This window comes from Myotis yumanensis, unplaced genomic scaffold, assembly GCF_028538775.1.
Source record: "Myotis yumanensis isolate MYYU_CA2020_CCGP unplaced genomic scaffold, mMyoYum1.0.hap1 SCAF_3, whole genome shotgun sequence".
Lineage (NCBI taxonomy): Eukaryota > Metazoa > Chordata > Mammalia > Chiroptera > Vespertilionidae > Myotis > Myotis yumanensis.
In genome coordinates this window covers 99,122,306-99,135,582 of record NW_027223754.1, presented here as the reverse complement: position 1 = coordinate 99,135,582, position 13,277 = coordinate 99,122,306, and the positions used below count along the sequence as shown (strand labels likewise).

Here is a 13,277-nt window from a genome sequence, read left to right as displayed (position 1 = left end):
GCATTAATTTTGTATCCTGCTACATTGCCGAATTCATTTATTAAGTCTAATAGTTTTTTTATGGAGTCTTTATGTTTTTTTATGTACAATATCATGTCATCTGCAAATAAAGTCAGTTTTACTTCTTCTTTTCCAATTTGGATGCCTTTTATTTCTTCTTCTTGTCTAATTGCAATGGCTAATACTTCCAGTACTATGTCGAACAGGAGTGGTGAGAGTGGACATCCCTGTCTTTTTCCTGTTCTTAGGGGAAATGGTGTTAGTTTTTGTCCATTGAGTATGATGTTGGCTGTGGGTTTGTCATATATGGTTTTTATTATATTGAGGTATGATCCTTCTATTCCCACCTTGCTGAGAGTTTTTATCAGAAATGTGTGTTGGATTTTGTCAAATGCTTTTTTTGCATCAATTGATATGACTATGTGGTTTTTATCTCTCAATTTGTTTATGTTATGTATCACGTTTATTGATTTGCGGATATTGTACCATCCTTGCATCCCTGGGATAAATCCTACTTGGTCATGGTGTATGATCTTTCTGATGTACTGCTGGATCCGATTTGCTAAAATTTGGTTGAGGATTTTGGCATCTATGTTCATGAGGGATATTGGCCTGTAATTCTCTTTCATTGTGTTGTCTGTCCCTGGTTTTGGTATTAGGGTGATGCTGGCTTCATAGAATGAGCTGGGAAGTGTTCCTTCCTCTTGAATTTTTTGTAGTAGTGTGAGGAGGATAGGTTTTAGTTTTTCCTTGAATGTTTGGTAAAACCCCTGTGAAGCCATCTGGTCCTGGGCTTTTGTTTGCTGGAAGCTTTTTGATGACTGCTTCAATTTCTTCCATAGTTATTGGCCTGTTGAGATTTTTAGATTCTTCCTGATTCAGTTTTGGAATGTTGTATTTTTCTAGGAATTTGTCCATTTCCTCCAGGTTGCCTAATTTGTTGGAGTAGAGTTGACCATAGTATTTTTTAACAATCATTTGTATTTCTTTGGGGTCTGTTGTTATTTCGCCTCTATCATTTCTGAGTTTGTTTACTTGGGTCCTCTATCTTTGCTTCTTGGTGAGCTGTTTAGAGGTTCATCAATCTTGTTTATCCTTTCAAAGAACCAGCTCTTGGTTTCATTGATTTTCTGTATTGTTTTTTTGGTCTCTATGTCATTTATTTCTGCTCTAACCTTTATTATCTCCTTCCTTCTGCTCACTCTGGGCTTTTCTTGTTGCTCTCTTAATAATTCTTTGAGTTGTAGAGTTAGATGATTTATTACCATTTTTTCTTGTTTTTTGAGATAGGCCTGTAGAGGTATAAACTTCCCTCTCAGGAATGGTTTCATTGTGTCCCATAGATTTTGGATTGTTGTGTTTTTATTGTCATTAGTTTCCCAGATGTTTTTAATTTCTTCTTTGTTCTAATTAGTAACCCAATCAATATTTAATAACATGCTATTCAGCTTCCAAGTGTTTGAGTATTTTGGGTTGTTTTTATTGTATTTTATTTCTAATATTATGCCATCGTGGTCTGAGAAGATGCTTGGTATGATTTCAATCTTCTTGAATGTGGGGAGACTTTGTTTGTGACCCAATATGTGGTCTATTTTTGAATATGTCCCATGAGCCCTTGAGAAGAATGTATATTCCGTGGCTTTGGGTGAAGTGTTCTGAAGATGTCAATTAAGTCCATCTGATCTAGTGAGTCATTTAGGATTGCTGTTTCTTTGCTGATTGTTTGTCTAGAGGATTTATCCAGAGATGTCAGTGGTGTATTAAAGTCCCCTGCTATGATTGTATTGTTGTCGATCTCTCCTTTAATATCTTGCAGGAGTTTTTTTTTATGAATTTGGGTACTCCTGCATTGGGTGCATATATGTTTATCTGGGTTATATCCTCTTGTTGTATTGATCCCTTTAATATTATGAAGTGGCCTTCCTTATCTCTTGTTATGGCCTTCACTTTGAGGTCTATTTTGACAGGTATAAGTATTCCTACCCCAGCTTTTTTTTCATTTCCATTTGCCTGAAAGATATTTTTTCATCACTTCACTTTCAGTCTGTGTGAGTCCCTTCTTCTGAGGTGGGTCTCTTGCAGACAGCAAATGTATGGGTCATGTTTTTTTATTCATTCAGCCACTCGATGTCTTTTGGTTGGAGCATTTAGCCTATTTACGTTTAAAGTTATTATTTAAAGGTACTTGTTTGTAGCCATTTCTTTTTTTGTGTGGCTGTTTTCTTTCTGAGCTTCTTATTTCTTCTTTTTACACCAGTCCCTTTAGCATTTCTTGTATTGCTGGCTTGGAAGTGATAATCTCCCTTAGCCTTTTTTTGTCTGTAAGCTTCTTATTTCCCCTTCCATTTTGAATGACAGCCTTGCTGGATAGAGTATTCTTGGATTCAGTCCTTTGCTTTGCATCACTTTGTAAATTTCCGTCCATTCTTTTCTGGCCTGATGTGTTTCTGTTGAGAAATCATTTGATAATCTAATGGGAGATCACTGGAATGTAACTTTCCATCTCTGTCTTGCAGCCTTTAAGATTCTCTCTTTGTTCTGAACATTTGTCATGGTAATTATGATTTTACTTGGTGTGGGTCTTTTCGGTTTACTTTGTTTGGGACTGTCTGTGCTTGTGTAATTTTTTTCTTCCCCACCTCTGGGAAGTTTTCTGATATTATTTCTTAAAATAGGTTTTCTAGCCCTTGTTCCTCTTTCTGTTGTTCTGGCACCCCTATTATTTGTATGTTGTTTCGTTTCATGCTGTCCCATAGCTCCCTTAGACTCTCCTCCTGTCTTTTTATTTTTTTCTCCAATTGCAGTTCAGTTTGGGTGTGTTTTGTTTCCCTGTCTTCTAATTCGCTAATTCGGTCCTCCGCTTCTCCTAGTCTACTCTTGAAACTGGCCATGGTGTTTTTTATTGCAGCTATATCACTCATCATTTCTTCTTGGTTCTTACATAAGTTATTGATTTTTTTCATCTGTTTCTTCTTGGTTCTTGCATAAGTTGTTGATATTTTCCTCCATCTGGTTTATGCACTCTAGGACCCTTAATCTGAATTCTTTTTCTGTCATGTTGCATGCCTCTGTATCACTTAGCTGCTTTTCTGGCGAGTCCTCCTTTTCCTTCTTTTGGGGGTTTCTTTGTCTACCCATGTTTCATCATACCACCATATCTAGATGTTGAGTCATTCAGGGGCTGCTCCTGGGTGGCAGTGGCTCCTCGGGCTGTGGTTGCTCCTCGGGCGGTTGTGGTAGCAGCTGCTCCTCAGTTGGTAGGAGCTCCTCTGATGGGTGCTGTTCACAGTTGTGGTGGCTCCTCTGTCTGGTGGGGGGAGGCTTCACACACAGCTGATGTTCTTCAGACAAAGGATGTGGTGATCTGGAGGCTGTTGTTCCTTGGATGGGGGTGGGCTACACAAGCAGCTGCTACTCCTTTGAATTGTTACTTTTAATATCTTAAGTGGCCTCAGGGCAAGGTGTTTTCCAATAGTGTGTGTCAACTGTCTTTCCCCCAGGCAAGGCAGATGTCTATGTGGCTGTGAGAGGGAATGACTTGAGCCGAGGTGACTTGTGGTGTCTGCCTTCTGAGCTTTGTCTCCCAAATCCCCAGTGCTGGCTTCTGCTCTCACAGCTCCAGTCCACTTCACCCTCCCTCTGCCAGGGCACAAGGTTGGTGGCTCCACAGGGAATGTTTGTGCCTTGGCCCTTTAAGAGGGTGCCTGAACTTCCAGCTGCCACTCCCTGGCAGACAGCACCCCACTGTTTTTCACAGCTTGATGTTATGTGGATACCTTCCTTAGTTTGGTGTTTTCTGCTGGGGAGCCCAGCCCCGGGATTAGATCCCAGAATTCTCAGTGGCACCTCCCCTTCCTCCACCACCGGCTGAGATATCTCTCTGGGACTTCAGTTCCCCTCTGTGGGTCACGTCTCTGCCCCTCCTACCAGTCTCTATGCCGGCTCCACCTTCAGTCCTTGGGTGTCAAGGTTCTCTCCTGTGAGTTTTCCGTTGATTATTCAGGAAGCCTTCTCATATTTCAGTTGTAATTCCAGCTTGTTCCTGAGAACATGACCATGCAGCATCCTCCTACTCCGCCGCCATTTTTAATCCCTCATAAAATTATTTTCATTGCTACTTCATAACTGTAATTTTGCTACTGTTATGAATCACAATGTAAATATCTGATATGCAGGATGTATTTTCATTGTTACAAATTGAACATAATTAAAGCATAGTGATTAATCACAAAAACAATATGTAACTATATGTGTTTTCCGATGGTCTCAGGCGACCCCTGTGAAAGAGTCGTTCGACCCCCAAAGGGGTTGCGACCCACAGGTTGAGAACCACTGTTTTATAACATGCTTTTCAGCTTCCAAGTGTGTGAGTTTTTTGGATCGTTTTTATTGTAGTTTATTTCTAATATTATGCCATTGTCGTCTGAGGAAATCCTTGATATGATTTCAATCTTCTTGAATTTGGGAAGACTTTGCTTGTGAACCAATATGTGGTCTATTTTTTAAAATATCCCATGTGCACTTGAGAATAACGTATATTCCGTGGCTTTGAGGTGAAATGTTCTGAAGATGTCAATTAAGTCTATTTGATCTAGTGAGTCATTTAGGATTGCTGTTTCTTTGCCAAACACTGCTCTAGACAAAAAAATCAGCAAACTCATTAGTCAAAAGAGCCAAATATCAACAGTACTTTTTCAAAATAGACTCGCCCAGGCCAAAAACCGACTTCTGCACATGGGCCACGAAGTTTCAATCGCACTGTACGTGCGCCCTCACGTGGAATTTTGTGGAAGAGCCACACTCAAGGGGCCAAAAAGCTGCATGTGGTTCGCGAGCCGCAGTTTGCCAACCACGGGTCTAGAGGATTTATCCAGTGATGTCAGTGGTGTATTAAAGTCCCCTACTATGATTGTATTGTTGTCAATCTCTCCCTTGATATCTTCCAGGAGTTTTTTTTCTTTTTATGTATTTGGGTGCTCCTGCATTGGTTGCATATAGGTTTATCAGGGTTATATCCTCTTGTTGTATTGATCCCTTTAGTATTATGAAGTGGCCTTCCTTTTCTCTTGTTATGGCCTTCACTTTGAGGTCTATTTTGTCAGATATAAGTATGGCTACCCCAGCTTTTTTTCATTTCCATTTGCCTGAAAGATATTTTTCCATCCCTTCACTTTCAGTCTGTGTGAGTCCCTTCTTCTGAGGTGGGTCTCTTGTAGACAGCAAATGTATGGGTCATGTTGTTTTATCCATTCAGCCACTCGATGTCTTTTGATTGGAGCATTTAGTCCATTTACGTTTACAGTTATTATTGAGAGGTACTTGTTTGTAGCCATTTCTATTTTTTGTGGCTGTTTTCTTTCTGAGCTTCTTATTTCTTCTTTTTACACCAGTCCCTTTAGCATTTCTTGTATTGCTGGCTTGGTAGTGATAAACTCCCTTAGCCTTTTTTTGTCTGTAAGCTTCTTATTTCCCCTTCCATTTTGAATGACAGCCTTGCTGGATAGAGTATTCTTGGATTCAGTCCTTTGCTTTGCATCACTTTGTAAATTTCCGTCCATTCTTTTCTGGCCTGATGTGTTTCTGTTGAGTAATCATTTGATAATGTAATGGGAGATCCCTGGAATGTAACCCTCCATCTCTCTCTTGCAGCCTTTAAGATTCTCTCTTTGTCCTGAACATTTGCCATGGTAATTATGATGTGTCTTGGTGTGGGTCTTTTCGGATTCACCTTGTTTGGGACTGTCTGTGCTTGTGTAATTTTTTTCTTCCCCACCTCAGGGTAGTTTTCTGACATTATTTCTTAATAAGGTTTTCTAACCCTTGTTCCTCTTCCTATTGTTCTGGCACCCCTATTATGAGTATGTTGCTTCATATCATGCTGTCCCATATCTCCCTTAGACTCTCCTTCTGTCTTTTAATTTTTTTCTTCAATTGCAGTTCAGTTTGGGTGTGTTTTGCTTCCCTGTCTTCTAATTCGCTAATTGGGTCCTCCGCTTCTCCTAGTCTACTGTTGAAACTTGCCATGGTGTTTTTTATTGCAGCTATATCATTCTTCATTACTTCTTGATTCTTACCTAAGTTATTGATTTTTTCATCTGTTTCTTCTTGATTCTTACATAAGTTGTTGATTGTTTTCTCCATCAGGTTTATGAACTGTATGACCCTTATTCTGAATTCTTTTTCTGACATATTGCATGCCTCTGTTTCACTTAGGTGCTTTTCTGGCGATTTTTCTTTTTCTTTCCTTTGGGGATTTGTGTACCCATTTTGGGTCTCACCAACTGATCTAGATGTCAAGTCATGCAGGGGCTGCTCCTCAGTTGGCAGTAGATCCTCTGGTGGATGCTGTTCGCAGCAGTGGTGTCACCTCTGGCTGGTTGGGGAGGCTGCTATCACAGCTGATGTTCCTTGGACAGGGGTGGGCTGATCACGAGGTTGCTGCTCCTCAGATGCGGGCGGGCTGAGCACAGCTGCTGCTCCTTGGATTGAGGCTGGCTGCATGCTGCTGCTGTTTCTCAGACGGGGCCAGCTGCTTGCATGGCTGCTGCTTCTCAGGCGGGAGTGAGCTGCACGTGCGGCTGCTGCTCCTTGGACGGGGGTGGGCTGCTCACCCAGCTGCAGTTCATCAGACAGGTGCAGGCTGCGTGTGGTTGCTGCTCCTTGAACCAGAGCGGGCTGCGCAGGGCCGCCACTCCTTGGATGTGGTTGGTCTGTTCATGCAGCTGCTGCTCTTTGGACAGGGGCGAGCTGCTTGGGCGGCTGCTGCTCCTTGGGTGGGAGTGAATTGCACGTGCGGCTGCTGCTCCTCATACGGGGGCAGTCTGTTCACACGGCTGCTGCTCCTTGGATGGTGGATGGGCTGCTTGCACGGCTGCTGCTCCTCAGGCGGGAGTGAGCTTCACGTGCGGCTTCTGCTCCTCGAATGGGGGCAGGCCACTCACCCAGCTACTGCTTGTCGGACAGGTGCAGGCTGCATGTGGCTGCTGCTCCTCAGACCAGTGCGGACTGCACAGGGCTGCCAAATTTCATGCACCGGGCCTCTATTCCTATATAATAAAAGCCTAATATGCTAAGTGTCCAGTCGTCCATTCAACCAAAGTGTAATATGCTAATGATATGTTAAGGCCATTCAAACGCTCGCTATGATGTGTACTTACCACCAACAGGCAGACAGTCGACTGGTCGACCAGTCACTATGACATGCACTGACCACCAGGAGGCAGACGCTCTGACGAGTAGGTTAGCTTGCTGATGGGGTCTGGCCAATCGGGACTGGGCAAGATGGGCTGGACATGCCCTGGAGCCCTCCCATGATCCCTTCCTGTCTAGCCAACCTCCTGTGTCCCTACCAAGCCCTGATTGTGCACCAGTGGGTTCCCTTCGCCTAGCCCTCTCGCAATCCGGGACCCCTCGGGGGATGTCAGAGAGCTGGTTTCAACCTGATCCTGCAGGCCAGGCCCACTGGTGCATGAATTCATGCACCGGGCCTCTAGTTAATAAATAATAACACAAGAATAAACTCTGTTTTATGCACTCACAACTGTAAATCTACTTTTGCCCCTACCCTGTACCAGTATAAGTGAGTCAAAACTGATCCTGCATGGAATTCAGTTAATATTTTAAATCTTATTTACTAACAGAAGTCAAAAAATAATTCAATATTCTTCTTTTTTTAGAGTTCTGACATATTTTATACCTAAAGATATTCTTCAATAATAGAATATAACTATACTGTTACCCAGAATTATAGCATGATATTCTGGTAAATATCCAAATGTTAGTTATTGTTCAGGTAATACAAACCTTCACTTTGAAAAGCAATTGTTAATGTACTTTAATCAAAATTTAAAATATTTGGTATTTTTTTTGAAATAAGTTTTATGCAACCCCATATGACAAGTGTATGCTTTTTCATCTGACAAATGACACATAGGTTATTGGTATTACCAGTAAAGTGCCAACAACTATTTCTCTGTCTCATGCTTTTCAGCTGGCCAGGTCAGAGATCACCAGACCTAGTATATCAACTTGCATGACTGAGAGAGCTGGTTTACTAAGATAAAAACCTCATCAAAACTGAAATGTTGGGCTACAACTTCAAGCCATATAGCAATTGTTCACATATGGCATCAGAGGAATACATTGGTGAAGTTATGTATTATTTTCAAGGCCACTGACAGTCCAACGTAAGGCAAACACCAGGTCCCCTAAATATTTCTGAAGTCATTTTTGTTTTGTTAATTGCATTAATGGAAGTAAATGTTATATTTAAAACACTAAAATAAAAATACTTGTTGAATTGAGGCAATATAAATATTGGTGAATAATTATTGACATGTTATAAATATAGAAATAATATTTTAAATTAAAAATTATTTCTATGGAATATATATTACTTCAACATCCTTTAGTGTTTACATAACAAATAGAAATGATAGTTAATTTATCCTTACTCAAAGTACTTATGAGGATTTTTAAACTATTATATTTCCATACATACATATAGATCTACATATATATCACACAACAGCAATGCTTCAATTGTCAATAAATATCAATTATAAAAATAAAATATGAACTAAAATGCTCTGTGAACACTCTAAAGATGGACATATAATAATAAATTATTGAATGTTTGGTAAAACTCAGTTTCTTTATATAACCTCTTATTATACCTGTATCTAATGGCAAGTAAACTTTGCTCGCTTAAAAACTATGAAAGCAATTGCATTAAAATTTTTTATTTACCTTTAAGGATAAGTTAGAATAACTTCAGTCTACTGAGTGGTTAGTAACAGGGCTGGAGGGATCTCTTCATGTTGTAAATGAGGTGAAATAAACTAGTGTTCTGAGTTTGACATTTACTAAAAAACTCAAATGCCTTCAGTGAAATTTTCTCTCCAAAACACACTTCTTTTTTTTTTTTTTTTAAATATATTTTATTGAATTTTTACAGAGAGGAAGGGAGAGAGATAGAGAGTTAGAATCATCGATGAGAGAGAAACATCAATCAACTGCCTCCTGCACATCTCCCACTGGGGATGTGCCGGCAACCCGGGTACATGCCCTTGACCGGAATCGAACCTGGGACCCTTGAGTCCGCAGGCCGACGCTCTATCCACTGAGCCAAACCAGTTTTGGCCAAAACACACTTCTTAATGTAAGGTTACCATTGGCAATCACTGACTGATAATAGGAAAGCAGAATTTAGTCTGCTTCAAAAACCTTACCTCAAACTCTGCATGTTTATGTACATCCTCAGCTCTCTGTCTGTTCAAAATAAACTCAGCTTCATTTGCAACACGAACTATGTGGTCCTTCATAGCATGACATAGTAATCTAAAAAGAAAAGTACGTTTGAAGTTATTATTCTTAATAGTTTTGGTTAATCCAACTTTTTCAATAATCAATCTTCGGTATTATAAGCATTAATTATGCATACATTTCAGATAAAGCTACATTATAAAATTAATATAGTTGAAATTATAATTCAATGACATTTGAAATATAAAAATATGCCATAAAACCGTTACAGCAATGCTTCTGTTAAATAGTGTGTCTGTGAACAAATTATCTGGTGAATTTAATAGTTACTTTATGCAATAAAATGAAGAGTAAAAGACATCCAAATATGAAAGGAGGAAGTAAAACTGTCATTATTCGCCAATGACATGATATTGTACATAGAAAACCCTAAAGACTCCACCAAAAAACTAATACTAGATTTAATAAATAAATTTGGCAATGTAGCAGGATAAAAAATTAACACCCAGAAATTAATGGCATTTTTATACACCAATAATAAACTCTCAGAAAGAGAAACAACAACAACAAACCAAAACAGCCCCATTGCAACAACAAAAAATTTAAAATACTTAGGAATAAACTTAACCTAGGAGGCAAAACACCTGCACTTAGAAAACTACAGGACATTGAAAAAAGGAGGAAAATATAAAAAAGTGGAAGAATATACTGTGTTCTTGTTTTTTGATTTTTTTTTGTTTGTTTTTTTGAGAGGGCAAACTTATAAAGTAATTTCACCTTCTTTACCTACATTTTTTAAAAATTAGTTCTCATACTCATATCCATTATCTAGTTTTGCTCCACATAAACTTTAAACAAGGATGCTATTTTCAAAATCACCATTCATTTTTTTTCACTGCTCATTATTGAAATGAATCATCCCTTTTTTTTTCTTGCCCAAGTTGTCATAAATTTCAATCAGAATAGGATAGCTTTAAGTTTGTCTTAACTTTTGTATTTACCAAATACCAATTCATATAATTCTGCATTTATTATTCACTACATTCTGTCTATCCATGGCAAACTTGTCTTCACTGATAAATATGTACAAGCAAAATATAATACTTATGTATCCTGATATTCCTAAACTATGACTTAAATATAATTTTTAATCCTCACTAAGGATATTTTTAAATTTATTTTTAGAGAGAAGAAGAGGGAGAGGGAGCAGGAGAGAGAGGGGGAGGAAGAGAGAGAGAGGGGGAGAGAGAGAGAGAGAGAGAGAGAGAGAGAGAGAGAGAGAGAGACCGGTTGTGGTGATCCAACCTGAAACCGTAGGTATGTTCCCTGACTGGGAATTGAATGCAACCTTCTTTTTGGTGCACAGCAAGATGCTCCAACCAACTGAGCCACCTGGCTGGGGCTAATTTTTCAAAGCTATGTATGTCTTTGAAGTGAGTCTGACTCTATTGAATTTATTTCTGCTTTTTCAGGTAGTAAGGTTGAATAACATAGTATTAAATTTTATTATCTTTTCACAAATTTAGTATCTATGTGGCATCTTCTAATTTAACTGAAGATAGTTCTCATTAGAAATCTTCCCAAAACCCATGTTTGGTCTGATATAGAGTTCATTACTCCATGATGAGATTTGGGTGACTCTGTCGCTCTGGACTAGCAGAACTTCCTGGCAGTATGACAGAGGCACCACTAAAATCTTGCATAGCAGCAGGATCATGGAGATAGCACTTAGAAACATGTAAAGGTAATCTCTCATATCACTTGAAAGGGACAGAGGCACATTCTAATAGAAATATTGTCTAGTTTACAGTAAAGTTAACAAAAACATAAGTTATTCAAAGAACCCAAGGCTAGGGCAATCTGTTCGAAACAACAATACTTAGGGGGGAAAAAACGCCCTCTCCTCTACAAATAATGTTCCGGGTAAACAATCATATTGATAGTCTTAATCTCAATCACTGAGGGAGCTGGAAAAATAAGAAGTTAAACAAAGACTGTAAGAAACTCTAAAAATTAATTTTGATGAAATCATTGGCCTATATTTTATATAACTAAGGTTTCAAAAGAGAAAGATGTGAGATGTTGGTATTCAGTTCAAAGTCTTTGCTTAGTGTCTGAAGGCTGAAGAAAGCCAGGGAAAAAATCAAATACATGCAAATTAGTGAAAATTACAAAAATTAAATAGATTAACAGAAGAAAGCAGGAAAGTAGAGAGGCTCAGGATTTGGCTGGTTAGTAGTACTATACCCAGGAGCAAAACGGTGGATTGACAAAGTAAAGAGGCATGGGTAGCAGAGAAGGGGATTGGGAAGGGAAGAGGCTTTCCTCAGAAACACCAGAGAAATTGCTAAAATTACTTGAAAGTCTGTTCTCCTATCTGTGACACTTATGCATTATATATCAACTAATGTATGCTGTTTTATTTTCATGCAAAGACAGCACCTTTTAACTGATTCACGGTCATTCTGGGAAACTTTATTATCCATGTGGAAAACCATTCACCAATACAAAAATATCTTCCAGACTTTCCTAAGGGGCTTTGTGTTTGTATTTGGACAGCCCTTTAACGCTCAGCTAGGCAGGTTTCCACTCTACCTTAGCATCCACTCTCTGCTTACATAGTGTCCATGTCAGCAGAAGGTAAGGGTTTAAAGATCCTTCTTTAGGTGCTTCTTTCCAGAGCATGCATACAGTCCTAAGCGTGAGTGTGGCCTTTAGATTTCCAAAATATGTCATAAGTTTTTAAAGCCCTTATGTACATCTCATTCCCAGCTGTTCCTCCTAAGCTTTTTGGTTAGTCTATTATTTGCCCCAACTGTTATGTATCACCTCAGGCAGTGGCATCTATGTGGCATCTTCTAATTTAAATTCTGAGCAGCACTAAACTGAAGATAGTTCTCATTAGTGGCGACCTAAGACAGTGGCGACCTAAGACATTAGTCTATAAATGTTTTCCACAAATGCCCTCAAGGAACCAGCTTTATTCATATTAGACAGGTCAGAACAAATAATTGAGTAAAATTATTTGCTAGTAAGATCCATTTTGCTCCCTCTGGTACAGTACTTGTAATGTGAATTTGAAAAAAAAAAGCCCCCATTGAACTGGGGAGCAAAGAATAAATGGGACTGGGATAAGTTAAAATCTCAGAATTACTCCATCACCCTCATACTTTTTAAAAATATTTTTGTTGCATATACAATTACCAAGTATTATTATTTTTCTCAACTCTTTAAAAGTATGTCACATTCTTCTAACTTTCATTATTGTTTTGCTAATTTTTCTCTTTTTGTTCATACCTGTTATTTTGTGTGGGTGCTTTTATCTCTTTATCTTTGGTGTTTTACAATGTTAGTACCATGACTCTAGGATGGGTTTCTTTGATTTATCCTACTTTACATGTGATTCCTATACCTCTATAGTCATGGTTTCAATCAGTTCTAAAATATTCACGACAATCATCTTTTAAAATTTTTCATCTACTCTGTAATCTCTGAATTTTCAATTTGATGACTTGTAAATTATACTTTCTAAATTGACTTTCATATCTGTTAATACACTTTTCATTTGTCACCTCTTTTTTTCTCTGTATTCTGGATAAATGTTTTAATATATATGTTCCAGGTCAATAATTTCCTCCAACTTTATCTAATCTGACAAATCATCAATACATAGATTTTTTTTCAAAAACTGTATTTTTAAATTCTACTAGTTTCAATTTTTAAAATCTTCCTGTTCATTTTATTTCCTGTATTTCACAATTCTAATCTTGACAGTCCTTGAAGATACAAATTTTTGTGTTTTTCCTTATTGATGTTCATACAAAGTATCTTTCGATTTCATGTACTTAGTCATCTTTGATTATTACACATTTGTGGTTTTAATCTGTGTGAGTCCAACAGAACTAATGTGGGTATGTGTTTGCTTTTATCTCTGCTGATATAAAGGAGAGCCCACTAGAACCTTATCAGCCTCTTGTAAGGATGTTGGCTTAACCTGAAATTTCCAGGCTAGA

General features: G+C 38.5%; 1 protein-coding gene across 5 annotated transcripts in view; it reads right to left on the bottom strand.

Moving 5' to 3' along the window:
• Positions 1 to 13,277, bottom strand: part of NBEA (neurobeachin) — a 975,192-nt gene that overhangs the window by 458,197 nt on the left and 503,718 nt on the right. For all 5 annotated transcript variants that reach the window (XM_070409180.1, XM_070409183.1, XM_070409179.1 and 2 more), the window contains one exon: positions 9,231 to 9,339. In XM_070409180.1, the coding sequence (XP_070265281.1) occupies positions 9,231 to 9,339 (109 nt within the window). The remainder of the gene's footprint in view (positions 1 to 9,230; positions 9,340 to 13,277) is intronic.